Here is an 18,771-nt window from a genome sequence, read left to right on the forward strand (position 1 = left end):
TTTTTTTTTTTTTTTTAGTTTTATTTTTTTTAGTTCCAAGAGTTAGACAGGGTCTAGGAGCATGTGCTAGTTCAAAACTACGTCCAAGTTTATTTGTGCTGAAGCCATAGAATTCTTTTTCTGCAAGCTCTGACATATCTCTGTACATGTACATGATCTTTAGTGCTTAGAATTTTCTTATCATCTTTCATCTTTCCCATATTCATTCTGTGTTCTGTACATAGTCATTTCTATACATAGCCAAATCAACTGTCACCCAGTGCTGTGTATCACCCTTCTTCTGTAAGCTGTTTATCTGGGATTTTCAAGGCTGCTTGCTCCTGGTAAGAGTCTTAAAATCATATCTAGAAACAGGGTACCATGTATACTGTGTTAGTTCATTACATGGACCCTTCCACCACAGGAATTTTTTTTACTTCTCACCAGATATGTGGGGTCTTCCCTGGTGACTGCTCCAGGTAATAAGCACTTCTTGCAATCAGCTTACTATAAATGATAGAGAAAAACATGATTGTGTTCCAGCCTTTACCAAAGTAGCTTTTAAAATCTTGTTGTTGTATGGTACATGGTGCTATACATGACCTAGAGATATACGAAGCATTTTGACCACACTACAAATGTCTAAACCACTCAGTTTCAGTTCTCACTTCTCACCCCCATGAGTCAGACCCAGCAGCCTGCCAAAGCACCTATTAATTTATAGATTTCATCCCAAGGGCACATCCAGACACTTGTGAGAAGGCGTGTCCGGTCAGCTGTTTTCAGAGTGATGGCACAAAATCAACTAAGAAGAAAAGAACCTGTAGCTGCATGTATGCTTTGGTGAATGTAGATCTTTAGGAGGTTTTATTTTGTTCCTGTGTATGCTAGGTTTATATCAGGAAGTCCTGAGGTATCTTTTCTCCCATTCTAATAAAGCACTTTATAAGAAAACGAAGATACTGAATGTATTAGATTTGCTGTGCCAATTGTGTAATTCTTTATAAACATAAAGGTTTCTGCAATGCCAAGCTGAGCTGTAGCAGCTTAATACAGCAGCTTGAATTTCAGGAGTACTTGAAGGTGCTTAAAATGATTTCTAACAAAATGCAGCTAAATGAAGTACTTGTTAAACAGGAAACAAGAAAAAAAATCCTACAAAGATATGATGTGGTTCCCATTGGGTAAGTGTCAGGCACTTGCTTCTTGTAGAAAATAGAACATTACTTAACTAATTTAAAATCCAGATAATTTTCCTTAGGAAAAAATTAGCAGTAAACCGTTCAGGGGCTGGTGGATTTCTTTGTTTCTTAAGGATGGTAAAGATTTGTGCAGAGACATCAGCAAAGAGCAGCTTTCTGAGCTGTTCCCTGCCAATTGCTGACAAAGGCAGTCCTAATGAATCATTCTGAATTGTGATCATGTGCTACCAGCCCACAGTGAGCTGCCAAAGAGGAAGTGCAGCTTGTTTTCTTTCATTTTCTTGATTCCTATGCTGTAGGAAGATGAAAGGAGAAGGAGGAGGAGGCAACAGCGGCAGCCAAACTTAAATAATTCTGACGATTCCCGATATCAAATGGAGGCCCCTGAGTGGGACCCACTGAAAAATGACACCCTTCCGCCGACCCTGACGCCAGCTGTCCCTCCGTATGTGAAGCTGGGCCTGACCATTGTATATACTGTTTTTTATTCACTGCTTTTTGTGTTCATCTACGTCCAGCTCTGGCTGGTCCTTCACTACAGGCACAAGAGGTTCAGTTACCAAACTGTCTTTCTGTTTCTGTGCCTGTTTTGGGCCTCTCTTAGGACAGTGCTCTTTTCATTTTACTTCAAAGACTTTGTCACAGCAAATTCTCTCAGCCCCTTCATCTTCTGGCTTCTCTATTGCTTCCCAGTCTGCCTCCAGTTTTTCACCCTCACCCTGATGAATCTTTACTTCACACAGGTAAGCAACAGCTATTTAGTTGATTAAATCTAGCTGAATGGTAAAGCCTTATGATATGAGCATCATGAGAAAAATGTAATTTACAAATGTACCTTGGCAATGCAAAAAGCAAATTTCAGTTGTTTATTTGGGTATTTTAACTTCTGGTCTATATGCAAGAGATCAGTGTTACAATGAAACCGGAGCCTGAAGTGATCACTGAAGTGAGAATATCAATTAACATGTCTAGTGTCTATAAAAATAATTCAAAGGTTGAAGAAAAAATGTATAGGAGATCTTGGAATTTGGACATCCAAAATGTCATTTTATTATTATGCCTTATTATTGTTGTTAGACTTTAAAAACCTCCTGGCTTACCAGACTTGATCTCTGTGTGCAGTCAGAATTGTAATGTCTGATTTTACCAGCAATAAACCCCCGGTCCCAGTTTTTTCATAAGTCGGCTGATGTTTCTGAGTGAGATTTCTATTATGTGTATAACAATTGAAACTGTTGATGGAGTCCTACTGTGGGCCCAAATTCCTGTAACGATCTGTAACAGCTTTGACTCCGTTCAGTAAGTGCTAAGTGCTGTGCACAGATACACCCTTCTATTTCAAGGACTCTCTGATGTAAAGGTAAATTAGCTGTATAGTGGAGTAAAGGAAATAGTATCTCTATTTCAGGAAAAGGTCTTTAGAGTGTTTCTGTGCCATGGACATCTAAGAAGCCAGATGAGTTAAGCTGCACAGGGCTCCCGGTTGCTGCAGCTAGAATTGCTTGGAAATATTTATGGTGAGCATGGCTATCTTGCACTTGGCTGAAGGATGAGATATTGGCATGCTGAGACAAAGAAAGGCTGCTGGGCTTGCCTAAGATCTCACAGGAAACTTGCAGGACAGCAAGTTCTCCTCAATCCCACTGTAGTGCCTGGAGCAGGATGCCAAGCCCGCACTCATGTGGCCCTGATCAAAGTCCACTTTCTCAGTGCTGGCGCAGTTGGTCAGGAGAGCATCAGCCAGCCCTGGAGCACACCAGGCAGTGCTCAGGATGCTTTTTCAGGATGTTGCTGTGTGCCCCACTTGGAACCAGCTCGGTTGGGTTCCAGGTGGGGCACACTGGGGCTGGTGCTTCTGTAGTCCCTGCGGTGTTTAGCAGTGTAGGGATGACAGGCCTTATCAATTCTGAACAGCCTGACTGGAGACACCAGACTGCATGCAAGGGCTGCTGTCCCAAGGCTGGAAAAGCAGCAATGGTAAGCATGGCAGCTGAAAGATCACTTGAGTTGTAGAGGGTAATAAATACTTAGAACCACATACCCAGTTTTGTCCTTAGGTTTGCTTTCACGGATTCAGCATCTGAAACGCCTGCTAACTCACCCTGCTCCACTCCCTGGTACTTGAGATATATTAAGGGATTACAGGAACCTTTCATCTGCGTACTACTCAAATCCAGCTCAGGCATGTGGTGACCTATGCTTTATCCCATAGCTATTGTGAGAGTCATCTGATAACTGTGCAGCTTCCCAGGGCCAAATGTCCACCAGCACACAGTGCATCCCATCACAGTGCTGGGACTAAGTCACAGCCTTAGGTCAGACTCTTCCCTCAGACATGCATGTAGGGCTGCTGTGGAAGTCTGGAGGCAGAATGCAGCATCCTGGCTCTTGGCCAAGAGAAGCCTGGGCTGGAGCAAGCACAGAGGGGGCACAGCAGTCTGTGCAGTAGAGTGTCAGCAGTCAGGAGGCTTAGTGCTGCAGGTAACATTCCTTTTGTCTGAGGAAGATCTGAAAAGAGCACACAGAATGCACACATATGTCCTTTTCACTTATTTTTAGCACTGTTGTCTGATAGCGTTCAGGAAGTTCAAGTCAGTGGTTGGAAACAGAAAAAATTGTAAGGCTGTTGGTTCTGCCTTTGAGACAGAATTCCTGCTTTGTCATCCTGAGTCCTCTGATCCCCTGATCTTCCTCTGAGCCCCTCTGAAAAAGAGTGGAATAGTTACCTGTCTTGAAGAGCTGCTGTGAGGTTTTTGAAACATATTTGCCAGGGACTTTCAGAGTTTGTGATGTGCGTCATAATCTTTAAATATCTTGTGCCACTGTAGACAGACATAAGATTAGCATTGTTGTTTGCTCTAGAGCTAGTTGCTGTCAGTGAAATTTAATCTCAAATATCTCCCCGGCTGAAACAAAGGTTTAAGAAATACAAGCACAGCCATTCTACGAATATATGACAGAATAAGTTCATATATTTTTAATTCACTGTTATTATTTCTTTACTTCTAACCATTAAAAGGTGGTTTGGCTTGAAATTCAGCATCTTGTATTTAATGTACATCTAGCTTTCCACAGTAGGCAAGCAAGAACTAGTGTGAAAGGGGTGGAGAGGGAAAATTTTGTTTTCAGTAATGGCTTAAAACTTCACAGACCTGTTTAGAAACAACTTTTATCCTTTTATTCTGCAGAAGATGGGCAAGAAGGGTCTGCAGCTGTGTCTCATTGCATGAAGTCCCTACTGTTTCACTGGTGCTTAGCTAGAGGGAAAGAAGTGATCTGTGTATAGTATATGTATAGAGCACTGGAAGAGATCCCATGGGTCTCTGGACTTCACAGGTTTTTATTATCTGCTGTACAGCACCCACCATTCCTAAATGTGGCACTGCTAGGTAAACTTTTAAACATAGATGTGAGGAGAAAAAAAAGTGATTCAAAAAATATTGCAAATCCTCCTGGACAAACAAAATATTAATTTGGCAAGCACTCGAGGGTGTTTTTTGAATAACGAGCACCTTTGAACTTGACAGAAAGTTAGCCACAACTATTCTCGTTTTAATAAGTATCCCAAAGCCATAGGGAATTTCAGCTGTGTTTTATGTGTAGCAAGACAAATAAGCCCTGATGACATCAGCACAGCAGAGATTTGTTCCCAGACTTGAGCATCAGCAGCTGCAGCAGAAGAAGCTCTAGTGTGTTGGGGCAGGTTGCTAAAGCAGGGAAACTATGAAAAAAAGTGAAGTTAGAATCAAATAGTTTTGACTCAAAACGGGATCTTTGACTTAAGAGGCAAGTTCAGGGTCCTTTGATACAGTTGTAATGCCCTATTTAGGGCAAGTAGAAAGGGTGCTGCAGATAAGGCTTACAGAATATTAGTTGCTCTCAAAGATCCCATACTGGAGAAAATTAATATGATTCCTAGTCGAACTGGTAAATGTATTAGAATTTATTAATCCTGTGTCTGTATTCGTTCCCTTCTAAAGAAAAATAATAGTGTGATCTACCCTCTCAGGAGGGTAGGCTCTCTGCCTATTTGGAAATCATTAAAATAAATCTCAAATGAATATGAAATCCAGTGGCACTTTTGTAAAACAGTAGCCCAACACCAGCAAGTAACTGCACTGTACCAAAACAGAGCAGCTCCCTGGTCCTGATCCACCAGATAGGCAGCCAAAGTGCATTTTCACCTCCAGAGACCAAAAATCTCATAGCGATTTTGCCTTACACATGCAGCTTCCAAGCATATTTTCTGCTTAATAACATCTTTTCCACTTTAAAGGGAAAGAAGTGGAGGATCCCACAGTGAGGGATCCCAGGATAATGAAGTGAGGATTTCAGGATTTGGGCACTCTTTTATTTATGTCCTGCTTTCCCATATCTCTCCTGTCCCTGCCAAGGGGACACAGAGATGAGTCCTCAGACTTTACTGTTACTGCTGTGGGTAAAAGAGTAAAGAGGCTCTGGGAAAAAAATAAGTTGCCTTTCTCGGTGCATGTGAGGGGTGGGCAGAGAAGGACTTGCTTCACTTTGTCCTGTTTGCTCAGGCTTTGCATTTCCCTGGGGAAGAGAAAACAAATGAAGCAGGAGAGAGGCTGGGGTGGAGGGTTGCAGACTCAAAGAACAAGGTCAGGGCCAAAGACCATGACCTATAAATTTCACTGAAAATCCCAGGCCTCCCTTGTGGCCAGGCACAGAAAACAGTGGGGTGGGCTCTAGGTTTTGTCATCATGTTGGGAACTTCTCCAAGATCAAGGGAAAGTAGTGCTGAGCTAAAGAGCTGTGAGACAGTATGGGTGGAGAAGGCTGGTAGGCAGATTTTACCTCTCCTTCCTCCTCCCTAACCATCTTCCCTCTTCTTTGGCATCTGGTTTGAGAAGCTTACCCTGCCTCCCAGGCAGTGCTGATAAAATCAGGGACTTTCAAATGAAGAGAAGTTGTACAGAGTAAGACAGTTCAGAGGGGAGCTGGCCATGGCTGGCAGGGTGGGGTAAAAACAGCGCAAGGCTTTCAGAAAATTTTCATGTATTTCAGTGGAACCAGAGTAAATGTTAGCTCTGGGAGGAGAATTAAGAAAATTCCTCATTCTCTAATTACTGAAGATAGCATTTCAAAAGTTCTCACCAGTGAGAGAGCAGAGAGGGCTTTTTATTTTGGAGATCTTTTTTAGCAGAAATTAATAAAGCATATATAATGAAACTTATTAATAATTTAAAACAAACTTTAGATGTATATAGAACTACATGGCAGGCTACCTACATATGACAAAGAATCAGCAAATATGCTTGCTGAAAAATGTTGCCCTTAGTATTGTATCTACAGAAGACAAATTGCAGATCGGCTGGCTGTCAGCATCTGACATGAAGAATGAGGTGATTTGACTTAGAAAATAATTTGATAGGAAAGCTAGTCTTGAAAGTTTACAGTGATTGTCAGCCCCCACAATCATCCCTGTCCATTTAAGTCTATTTTTACCAATTCATGGAAGACTGAGTATGGTAGTGAGTTATGTTGTCCATGTCTGTAGGCCTTACAAACTGTGAAGAATTTAGAGAGTAGAGGGAAAACTTGCCTATTTTTGGCAAATCTGATCCAAATAAAAGAATGGACATGGAAGAAAGAGAGAAAGGGGAAGGTGGGCCTGGGACTGAAAGATACACAGCAGAAGAAAGGTAAATGTGCTGGTGATGAGGTTGTGGCATATTTTCAGGTTTCAAAGGGAAGTTTGCATGGAATGGGACAGAGGAAGAGAGGGACTGTGGTGAAAGGAACTGGAAAGGAAAAGTGCATGCTATGTTTCTTATGGGGTTTTTGAAGTGAGACGTGGTAAATAAAGCTGTATGTCATTCCTGTGCAGAGGGCCAGTTTGAGACATAGGCAAGCATTTACCACATATCTGAGGCTTTTTGGTAAGCTGAGCTGTATAGCTCCTGTAAAAGTGAATTGATCAGCTAGCACTGGAGGTACAGCAGAGGTTTGTGCCAGTCATCACATTAGTTCAGCTACATCAGAGCATGGACACGAAAATTGCTCCAGGGAGATTTTATTTTTCTTTTGCTTTGGGAATATCTGTCCTGGCTTTGACAGCTGTTTCACTGATACTTACAGAGCCAAAGTGGCTCCTGATAAGCTGGAACTCTCATCAGCTAAAACAGCCTGGCCCTGTCTGCCTGCTCTGCTGCCCAGCAGAGCTGTCTGCAGCCAAGCTGCTGGTGGGTCCCATGCCATCCCCACTCCTGGGGCCTGGTAGAATGTGTCTAAGGTCAGCTGCTTACATCAGTTCCCACAATGGGAATTTTCCCTGGCTGTATGAAGAGATTTTTGGAGTCCTTTTGAACTGCTGCAATTTTATATGCAGACATATACCTTAGGGGAGTGGAGGAGGGGGTGTGAGAATTTCATTTGAGGTTTCCAACCCTTTGGTAGAAACAGAGAGTCAAAACAGGATATTTCTCTTTCAAAGAACAAGCAGAAGGAGAAATACTTTTGGGACTAAAAAGTAACCTTTTAGACATAAGAAAATTAGCAAGGACTTTCACTGCATTTTCCCTGTTCATCTTGGGCCTCTCTGAAGGATCTTTTCAAAAGAGCCTGATCTCTGTTTGCTGTTTAGTCTATTCTTAGGAATAGTCTGGTTTGCTCTGGTTTGCTGGAAGACTTACTTAGATGACTCAGATATTGACTGGAAGCTTTCTCAACACTGCTGCGAGGAGGGGCCATTGAGCAACCAGTCTCTTGAGCTAAATGCTAAATGCAAAAAGCTGCACCCACGCATGTAAGGTATATTGAGATCAGCTTCTGACATCCTTACTCCCACTGAACAACTCTTTGTTCTGTGACAATCCCATTGCTTCCAGCAGGGCTACTCATGAACTAAGGCCTCATCAATGTTTAAGCAAAGGTGGCAGAATCTGGCTGCCTATGCTCCTGCCCAGCAGTGAATTGGTAAGAATGCTCCATGCCTTAAAGTGTAGCTTTCATTCTATATAGCATCCTTTTTTCTTTTTTATTTTTTGTTTTTAATACAGTATTTATTTTCTTTCTTAATAATCATTCTGCTCTGAAAATTTCAGAACATGTATCACCTGGGACAGGTTCACCAAATGCAGAATCACAGTAACAGCTGTTTTGGTGATCTTGAATCTTGAGATCCTGTTGGATCTGCAGCAGGAGCATTGCATTTGGATTTATCTAAGTTATGCATGAAGATTTTGATGGGCAGTGGTCTTGGGTTGGTTTATGTGATAGGGCTTCATGACTTAAGAGGGAAGAGTAGATCATTTTTGGGTAACCACTGGAGATGGTATTTTGGAACTTGATATTTGCTAGGTTTTGTGAAACCAGAAAAACTCATTGCCCACTGGAAATTGCTTGTCTTGTGAGGTTCTTTGCAGAGGCTCTGAACTCTTCTGTTCAGTTCAACTCCTGAAAGGTGTCAAAATTAAGAGTACAGTGTGTATGAATGCTACTCACAATAGGTGAGGCTTGTGGAATGGCCCTAGAGACAAAGATTACTTGCTTAGTTTCATTGCAGTGAGGAATATTCTTCCTCCCTCCCTTCCAGAATAAGCAGGGTAGGCAAGAAATCTTGTACAAAAAGTATCTGGAAAGTATTTTGAACTTCATCTCTTCTCTGAAAGTGACAGCTACTCTTTATGCACAGCAGAAGTGCAGAACATTTGCAAGCCCCTTATACCTTTCCTTTCAAAAGCAATTTAACAAAACAACCTAAAACTTCTTCCTGAATTCCTGTGAGATTTCATGATCCAGGAATTTGGAGAATGAATCACAAAACTCTTCAATAAGGGATACTATCAGAGATATCTATTTTAAAACAGTATCAATGGTTGCAGAATATTTTTAGAGAATTTTTACCCCAAGTTTTCAATTTTATTCTCAGTTTGCTGAAAAACTCAGTGTTCTCTGCTGCTTCAGCTAGTGCTAAGCAGGCTGATGCATCACAAAAATAATTTCCATGTCAAGGCAGCTGTTTATGGTGAATAGGAGTTAAATGACAAGTTGTTCCAGGAGCTCTGGAACAAGCTGAGCCTGATTTTCTCCAGATCTATGTCTCATAATTGACTCCCAGTTGTTCCCATAACTGGAGAATTTCTTACAATGTTTTGCTGTGCAGACCCTCCCCTATTGGGTGATGTGTAGAATCATTATGTAGGCTTCTCCTCACAGAGGACATATTTTAGATACATGTATAGAATTCCTTTTTTCTTTTGAGTCATTGATTTTTAGAAGGGTGAGAAAAGATCATGTCTTTGGTACTTCAAGCATTTTCCCATCAGTTTTCTGAAGTATTTTAAGATTAGTAAAGGCCAGATAAAGAGATTGACAGGCAGACACATCTGCTGTCACATTGTGATCATTTAAGTCCTGTCTCCTTGGGAAAGTATAATAATCACAGCAAATATTATGCAAGCATTACCAAAGGGCATGCAAAACCAAGGTAAATGGATAAGATAGCATAACTTGAGGAGAAAATGATTGGGAAACAGCCCAGAATAAGTCATACATCATGCAGTTTTATAACACTAGTAAAAAGTGTGCTCTGTTGTTGGTTTAAATTAACTTGTAAACTAAGTTTGTTTGGAAACCATGTTAGCTTATAAAAAAAGCAGTGATACTTTCAAGTAATTTTTTAATAAATTAGATACAAAATATGGTAATATATTTTTGTATAATTTCTGATTGTGGTTAAACAACTATGACTGATGGCACCTAGCTACATTAAAGAAAACCTGTCAGTATTTTATCTTTTCTGGTACAGCAAGCTAACTTCTGGGCTTGAGCTATCTCTGTAAAAGCATATATTGTACATTGAAGAGACAGTCAGAAGAAGCCAAATCATACTTCAGAGTAAAATAATGAGTTTAGCTCTCAGTGGCATCTTTTTGGCAGTGTAACATGAATGTAGAAGTATATATCTAATTTCAGGCCAGGGTATTGTGATGGGCTCTTCATGGCCCTGGTGTGAGCTGGTTGATGTGGGAGACATATACTGCCAGGTCATGGAAGAGCCTATAATAATTTCTCTCTGTAATTATATTATATATATAACATACATATATATATATATATATATGTGGCATTGATCCTTTTGTTAATACTGGTATAAAGGACCTTACTCCTAAACTAGAGTAAGTGAAAATAATAGTGTAGACAATTTGTATAGAAGTGGATCTGATCACCTGCTGAGTGGTTCTAGTACTTTGCTTAGGGTTTGCCTGCCATGGGTAAGCAATCCATGCAAATCCGTTATGTAATGAAACCTGTCATGACAGATCTTGTGGCCTGTGAGACAGAATTGCTGTGACTCACAGTGTCTTTCTTAGCTGACATGTATGCTATGTTTGATGCAATATTTTTTTGTTTTGCAGGTGATTTTCAAAGCTAAGTCAAAATATTCCCCTGAGCTACTGAAATACAGGTAAGAACTATGCAAACATTCAGTGTGGTAAAGAAGAGCAGCCATGCTGTTTGAGAAACATTTTTTCTAATTTGTGGCACCAGTATTTCAGCTATTCATATTCATATACCATTGTTTCATGATGATGGTTCTGAAGCCACCTTCTTCCTATGCCCTTTAGGAGACTGTGTCCTTTCCCAGCACAAGGATCATTTTTAGACAGTCACATATTTCAAAGGCAAATATTTCAAATGCAATCAGAAAACACCCATCCTGGGCATTTGTTTCCTGGTTCTTAACATTTGTATTACTAGGTAGATTTAGATCCAGTGCTGAAGAAACAGAGTGATGTTTTGGTTTTTTGACAGGAATGTGTGGGAGTAGGTATGTTTTAACCTGTGAGGTCACTGGTAATAGAATATGATGGACAAGTTTGAAGGGAAAATGGATTCAATTTCGTGATGTGTTTGGGAACTTATAGATAACCTACCCTGACTCCACAGATTTGCATTTAGGTGGAGAGATTCATTTGGCCTTTTTTTGTGGAGAAAAAGCTGTCAGGATGTACTTGAAAAAAAACCCCAAAGAGGAGTAGTGTCCAGAAAGCTCAGGAAGAGCTCAATAAATTAATGTTTGTTGTGGCAATGCTTAAAAGCCTCAGTTGGGCAATGCTGTTTAGAAGGAGGGGGGAGAGAGAGGTTGTCTCCATTCTAAAGAAAGAATTTACAATATGAATTCAGGATAGGAAAACAGAATAATTTTAAACTGCAATCTGACTTGTTATTCACTGACTGTTAGGAGAACATAGTACTGTATCAACAGGGCAAATATTATCACTAGATAATATCTAGCATATTATCTAGAAATTTGTTATCCTACTGGGTTTTCATAAAGCTTGTGGGGCAATCATCTGTACCAAGTGCTTTGGGAACCATGCTTGGTATAAGGGCAGTACAGTGAGAGCAGGCTTGAGGTGAGCTGGGGAGGGCATGGGAAATGAAGAGTGTGATGGCTGGCTCAGGAATGTGGACTCCAGGCTGAACTGCAGCTTTGAACCCCCCTTTTGCACTCTGGTTCCTGCAGGCAGAAAATCCAGGAGAATGGGCTGGCAGACAAGCAGAGCACACCCCAGGCAGGTCCCCCCAGAGCAGATGTGCCTGCCCTTCATGGGGCACACAGACAGGAGAGACAAAGAGGATGGCTTTGCATGGACCAGGTCAGGGTGGTGGAGGTCTGTCTGTGAACAGGTTCCTGCATGGCTTTAGAGGTGAGAGCTAGAAGTTTTGAACCTCATCTCTTACTGATGCTTGTGGCAAGGCTTTATTCCTGAAAACTGCTTGAAAATGTCTTTCTTGAAGCACCCGGAGCTTGTGACATTTAGTCAATGCCTATGAAGTGACTACATTATCAACCTGCATGTAGCTCTTGGAGCATTTGTGTTCCTAAACACAAATGTCCTGTGGCTAGAATTACTCATGCACAGACTCACATCTCATGGAGCCTCACAACAGCTCCATGTCCACCCTGACTCTTCCCTACTGGATTTCTAATACAAATCACTCTTGAATTTGGCCTAGCCTTTTCTTTCTTGTTCAGCTCTGTTGATAAGGGTTTTCAGTTGTATTTTGTTTTAACATCTAGATCTCAGCATGAGTGGTTAGTCTGTCTGAAAGAGCTATATTAATAAGGCTGACCTCGTTTGCTATCTTACACAGGGCAATTGAAGTGATGTAATAGGTGCACACCCACAGATGAATTAATTGTAACAAGCTAGTGAAAGAACACAGACTCATGTAGTGGCTTGTGTTGGAAAGGACCTCTAAAGATCATCTAGTCCAACCCATGTCCCATGGGCAGGGACATCTTTCATTAGATTAGGTTGCTCAGATCCTGAGGGAGAATGATGGAAAGATGCAAGGCCTACAGACAGGTCTGGAATCTGCACTTACTGAATCTGATTTTTCTTCATTGCTGAACATCCACTTTTTGATTTTTTCCCCCCCATTTTCTTTAATAAGTGTGAGGCTGTATTGCCTGGTATTGCCATTTTTGCAACAGATGATGGCAACATAAATGGGGCAACTGAGAGGTAGGACTGTTTTCTGTGAACTGGCACAGGTCTCAGAAATCAGAATCATTTCAGACAAAAAAAAAAATAAATATCTTACCTGGGATGCAAAATCTTAAGTAAACTTTATTTAGAATAGGCCTTCACAATATTAGTAAAAGAGCTCAAGATGAAGCCTATTCCAGCCCAATTTCATATTTAAACAGTCCTTCTGACTGTCTCCCTGTACTTGGGAATTTCCTGTTGTCACCAGGTTTGGATGAGGCTTGCTATGCTATGTGTGCATGTCTTGTTACACACAAGCCTCAGACACTACATACAAAACACTGTAGTTTCAAACAGATTTTCTTGCTAAACAAGGCAAATCTACTGCATTTATCTGAGGTTTTGTTTTCAGCTCAAAGAAAATCTTATGGGTGCGTTCAGCCTGACACAGAAAGAACAGAAGAGCCTGGCATGTGTCTTCCCCAGCCAAACCAGATTACGCACGGCTCCTTTAAAGACTAGTCCCAAAGTGGGGATTAGTTACAATAGGCCTTTGAACTTTCACTTGTGCTTTCACTGGTGCAATCCATAAGCACCTCTCTTGCCCTTTTCTGTTTTCTATAAAACTCCATATTCTTCTTCATGCCTTGTAGCTGCCCTTGTAGTTGAATTGTCACGATACTTTCTGCCTTTAGTCTACTGAGACCCTAAAGCTTCCCCTAGAGAGACAGCCTGCATCTCTATCAGTGCTTTTCGATAAATTCAGCAACAATGCTTCTATTGCATTGCAAATCAGGCAGCCGTTTCCTCAGCCACATCGTGGTAATAAGGGGGCTGGAAGCTCATTATGTGAAGAGCTGGACAACTGACTGGCCATGACAGCTCACCCTGGCACTCTCACCATGGTATGAGAGTGTGTGGGCACGAGAGTGTGACAGTCCCTTTTTTTTTTTTTTTTTTTTTTTTTTTTTTTTTTTTTTTTTTTTTTTTTTTTTTCCGAAAGTCTGCAAAGGAGGAGCCTGGCCTGGAAGCCTCACAGCCTTGCTGGTTGCAAGCCAGCTTGATGCTGCGTGCCAGCATGCAGGCTGTGCTGCAGCAGAAGGTCCTTCTGGCTAAGGTGAGCAAGAGGAGGGCATGTATTCACTGTCCCACAAGCAAGGCAGATGTAAGAGTGTGCCTTTCCTCTTTCCTCACAAGCCCCCACAAGGGGACTAGAGATGGGACTTCAGGAGGGGAAGGAAAGGAAGACATGAGACCACTATTTAAAGACTCCTGAGGTACTGATGTAAGCTGTAAATGTACCACCATTATAGAGGAACCAGTGTGAAAGAGGAGCTTCAGGCGTACAATGCTTCCAGCATTAGACTATGAGGCTTAAAGGAACTACCTCCAGCTGCTTATCCTAAAAACAGAGCCCTGCCCTGGAAAGTTAAGAATGAGCACAATCTTCCTGCTGAGAGGGAATTTCCGTGCCTGGCAAGGGAAAAACAGCATCCTTGCTCACTGCCAGATATAGCTGGAAAGAAAGACATTGATTCACAAGCTTTCAGGCTTTCATTTCTCCCTGTGACACAGTTAAAATATCTCAAAGGTATATCTCCTCCTTTCCTGCCCTCTGAAAGGAGACAGCTATGCTTCAGCTTTGTAGCTGCATTGATGCTAACCCAAAAGAATATGAATGTGTGAAAGGAAAAGATCCCCCTTGGGTAAAGTATTGTTAAACAATCAGAACCAGATTCCTCAGGGACGGGCTGTACATTTGTTGTCAACCAAATTCAAAGTTCCCAACAGGCATGAAAAGCTGTGGGCAAAACCTCTGGTTCAGTGACTGCAGATTATGAATCTTATCGGTAATTTCCTTGGTCAGCAACGATAATGAACTAAGCAAATACTTGAAATGGAAGCATGCTTTTTGTTTTAGTTTTATGGGGGGTTTTGGGGGGCTTTTTTGTTTGTTTTTTTTTTTTTTAATGGAAAGCCTCACAGGTTTGTATAGGCATAAGGAAGAGTTAGAAGCAGTAATAGTAAAAAAAAAATGACATACCATGTAATACCTTGATTACATGGTGTGCTTATATTGTAGGTATTAGTTCTGGGTAGATGGATAAAAACAGTCCAGCTCCTGGGCTTCTGTCTGTCACATTTCGGTTCCAGGTCTGCTTCTGTGGTTGTGCAAATACACCTTTTCCCTGGCCTAGATGGCAAGATGACAACCCAGAATCAATATGCATTTCTTGTTTAATTTCTTGATGTTCCTTTCAAGAGGTTGAGCATGACCAAATTGTTTAGGAAAAAAGACAGAGATGGAAGCTAGGGAACCAGTAACTTGGAGATTTTTCCTGCTGTTAGACACTTCCCTAATTTGATATCTGATGGCAAACATTAACAGTCAGTGATGCTTTATATGGCATATAAAGTGGTGGTATAGTAAAACCAGGATCAAAACCAATCCATTCCAGGTAACTCAGCCTTTGGAGAAGTTTCTTCTGGGAGTGAGTAGGCAGAGTGTTTGTGCTGTGTATGAAGTGAAGGGTCTAAAAAAGTACATGTATTTTTATAGTTTTTGAGAACTGTGCTGTTGTATTTCTGCTGCAATCTTCCATGTTTTGCTGCTTGATATTAGCTTCTTTACTTACATCTTGTTGTGTAACTGTAAAAACAGGTTTGAAATGAGCTAGGTTAATCTCTCCATCAATCTGTAGCACTTTGATTTTGGCTCAGGCAGCTGGTTACTCTGTCAGCTGTGGCAGACCTACACAGGCAGATTTCACTTCTCAGAGTGCAACCTCCATCTCATGATTGACACTTGCTGAACAATGTTGCTAAAACTGTTTTCTTCTCACTCTCCCAGGTTGCCCCTCTACCTGGCTTCTCTTTTCATAAGTCTCCTCTTCCTCTTGGTGAATTTAACATGTGCAGTATTGGTGAGGACACAGAATTCAGAGAGAAAAATCATTGTCTCTGTCCGGGTGGCAATTAATGACACATTGTTTGTGCTGTGCGCTGTTTCACTCTCCATCTGCCTGTATAAGATCTCCAAGATGTCTTTAGCCAACATTTACTTGGAGTCCAAGGTAAGGTACATTTTCAGTTCTTTTCAAGTACGTTCTGAGATACGAGGGCAGGGAAAGGCAAAGCCACAAAGCCTGAGAGCCAGAGGCTTTAAACTTTACAGCCTGCACTTGGCTGGCCTTTGTCTTCAGTACATGAATTAAATACTAAATGGTAGCAAGGGGAGCTTTTGGTTAAAACCAGTGATCACAAATATGTATTTTTGAGGCAGATTTTGCATAACTTTTTAGCTGAAGTTTCTCACAGCTTTTTTTCAAGTGGATGCTGTTTTCTCTGTGTCCCTTGTCCAAAGAGCATTTCATTTCAGTACTGCAACATAGAAGTGGCCTGTACTTCAAAATCCTTCAGCTGGGCAAATCATTGACTAAGTTAACTGTTTAAAGTAGCAGCATGCTGAAGATAAGCCAGACAGAGAAATATGAATCTCCCTTTATACATTTGCATATTCTTATATATATTCCTATAGATAATGAGAATATGTTTTAAAAGACCTAATATATTTATAACTTAGCTAGGGAAAGGGGTTAAAAAGTGCCTCCTATTACTCTACAGGATGTTCTTTAAAGAAATATCGTTAGGTTTATATCTTTGGACACATTCAATGGTCAAGGAGCTGGGTGGCATCATTTAAGCCTGCGCTTCAAAGTGTTTATTATAAAATCAGTGGAGATGTTTTGTATCTGTAAGTAATGAGACAGAGCTTTCAAAAGTCCTTGCAATTGCAGAAGACAGTTAAATCTTAAATTATCAGTTTAACCAATAACACATTGCCATTACCACAACAAATCCTTTGAAAATCTAAGGTTCAGCTGCTATTTAGAAAACCTTATCATAGAATTCCTCTCTACATTTACCTAATCAGATGAAATGAGTACACTTCCTGTTTAATCAAATCTGGCTGTGCTTCACAACAACTAAAAGTTCAGGGCTGAATAGAAGATTTAAAAACACAGCTCAGTTTTGTTTTTTCAAGCCTGTCATTTGCTGACCAAAGGGCACTGGCAATGGATTATTTTTTTTAGTAAGAAAAGTTTTTCTTGTGCTGCAAATCACAGGAGCATAAATCTCTGTAACAAAGCCGTGTTAACCTAAAGGAGGCTTTGGTTCCGTTTTTGTTTGGTTTTGGTTTTGTTCTGTTTTCTCCTGCAGGAAACCCAACCTTCTTAACTCCAAACTATTTCACAAAACCCAAAAAATCTCTAACATTACTGCAGCTGGGAAAGGACAGAACACTCAGCTGATGAAAGTTTGAATGTGGAAATGAGAGTTAAAGAGTGCTTTGCTCCTCCTTTCTGCTGTCCTGAAATGGGAATTCCTCTGAGGACTTCCAATAGGGTTTGACTGCACATACTTTAGGGATACAGATGACTGAAACTAGCAGTGAATAAAATATCCTGGTTTTATCTGCTACTGTTAAGCCAAAAAACTGTCTAGAGAAGAAAAATCCATTCTCTGCAGTGATATGACAGAAATAGTGTTGGAGATAAAGCATGCTCTGTGGTGCATGTAGGTAGCCATCAGTACTGGCAGCCTTTTATTTGTATCTCCTATTTGCTGGCATGTATCTTCTGACCACACGTGAAAACACATTTATTTCCATGACCTGGCCTGGGGAACCATCGTGGTGCTGTGTGCCAGGGCTGTGCCAGCACTGAGGAGATGCACAGCCCTGCCCTTAGTGGCTGACTTGGGCCAGTTCTGTGCTGCCCAAATGCATCATGTGTTGGGGCACACTACCAGCTTGGGGATCCCCTTCTTTTCTGCAAGGGCCTGTGACTGAAAAACGATTCCTCTGGATTTACTTTCACTGCTGGCCTCTCCCTTCACAGACCCACTAAGTGTATTTGACTGGAAGCAGAACCAGGACACTTTTATCCCTTTTTTTGTGTTTGGTGGGATGGAAGTTTGTTAAATCTGTATATATTTAACTATTAACTGTTAAAGAATGACAGCTATGTAGGGAAATTTATACAGAGAAATACTAACCCCATTCTGCTCTTTGCTTCTGCTATCTGCAATCTCTAAATGCCACTGAGCTGGGGTATGGTATGTGCCAGTCAGCAGCTTCTCTCTGCTCTCTCTCCCTCGGTTTCCATGACAGCACCACTGACTTGTTAGTATCGAAGGAGAACAGAGAAGTGCCTAGCAAACATTTCCTCTTCAAAGCATTTCCTGCTTGCTGGTATTGCCACAGCTTTAACCACTGCCTGCTATGGATCTGTCTTCAATTCCTGAGTAGCTTCAGTCTCTTGGCTCACTCCTGACATGGCTGCAGGTTATGGCCAGGTGAATGGTGGTGTTTCCAGGCTGTTATAAGCTGGAATTCAGAGACATTGTCTGCACTGGCTATTTTCAGAGCCTGACTGCTCCAAACTGAGCCAATGTAATTTTGCTGGAAAGAGAGGCAAGCCTGTTTTCTGCAGGCTTATTTTAAATATTCCCTGAGCTCCTCTTACTTATGCTTATTGGGGAAGGCAGACTGAGGAGCTGGGTCAATAAAGCTGCAGGGTTGATAGCAAACAGCATGTGTGAGCAGCACTGGAGCCCTGGTAGTCTCCTGAAGTCCAGGAATTTGGGACATGGAGGCTTGGTGACTTCCTCTGATACTTATTTAGCCCTTCTGCTATGTCTGCTCTGCTGGCCACAATGCTTTGAACTTTTATCCCTCAGCTGCAAACCTGGAAGCAGAGTGTGTGAGCAGAGAGAATAGGATGCAGACTTTCCAGTCTCCTGCACTGGTTTAAAAGGTCCTGTGGCAGGGAGGAGCAACTTCCCTCCTGTTCTGTCTCTCTCACACAGATGAAAATAATCCATCCTCCTGGTGTGGGTCTCTGCCAGGAGAGGGAGAGGGCAGGGCTAGAGAAGCAAATGACTGCAAGGCAACCTACCTCTAAATGCACACAGCACTTTAACCCATCTTTCCTCCTTTAGCTGTACAAAGTACTATTCCAGAGCCAACTGCAAAGAATTCACTTTGAGTTTCTTTCAAAGCTACTCCCATTTTTGTACATCTGCCTGCCTCTCTGATCAGACTCACACAGATCCCTGCAGCC

General features: G+C 41.4%; 1 protein-coding gene across 1 annotated transcript in view; it reads left to right on the forward strand.

Annotated features, from left to right (window-relative positions):
- Positions 1–1,420: 1,420 nt before the first annotated feature.
- Positions 1,421–18,771, forward strand: part of GPR137B (G protein-coupled receptor 137B) — a 25,863-nt gene continuing 8,512 nt past the window's right edge. The window contains exons 1-3 of the mRNA XM_015621878.1: positions 1,421–1,924; positions 10,565–10,614; positions 15,498–15,720. Of these exons, the coding sequence (XP_015477364.1) occupies positions 1,556–1,924; positions 10,565–10,614; positions 15,498–15,720 (642 nt within the window). The 5' untranslated portion in view covers positions 1,421–1,555. The remainder of the gene's footprint in view (positions 1,925–10,564; positions 10,615–15,497; positions 15,721–18,771) is intronic.

Source organism: Parus major, chromosome 3 (genome assembly GCF_001522545.3).
Source record: "Parus major isolate Abel chromosome 3, Parus_major1.1, whole genome shotgun sequence".
Lineage (NCBI taxonomy): Eukaryota > Metazoa > Chordata > Aves > Passeriformes > Paridae > Parus > Parus major.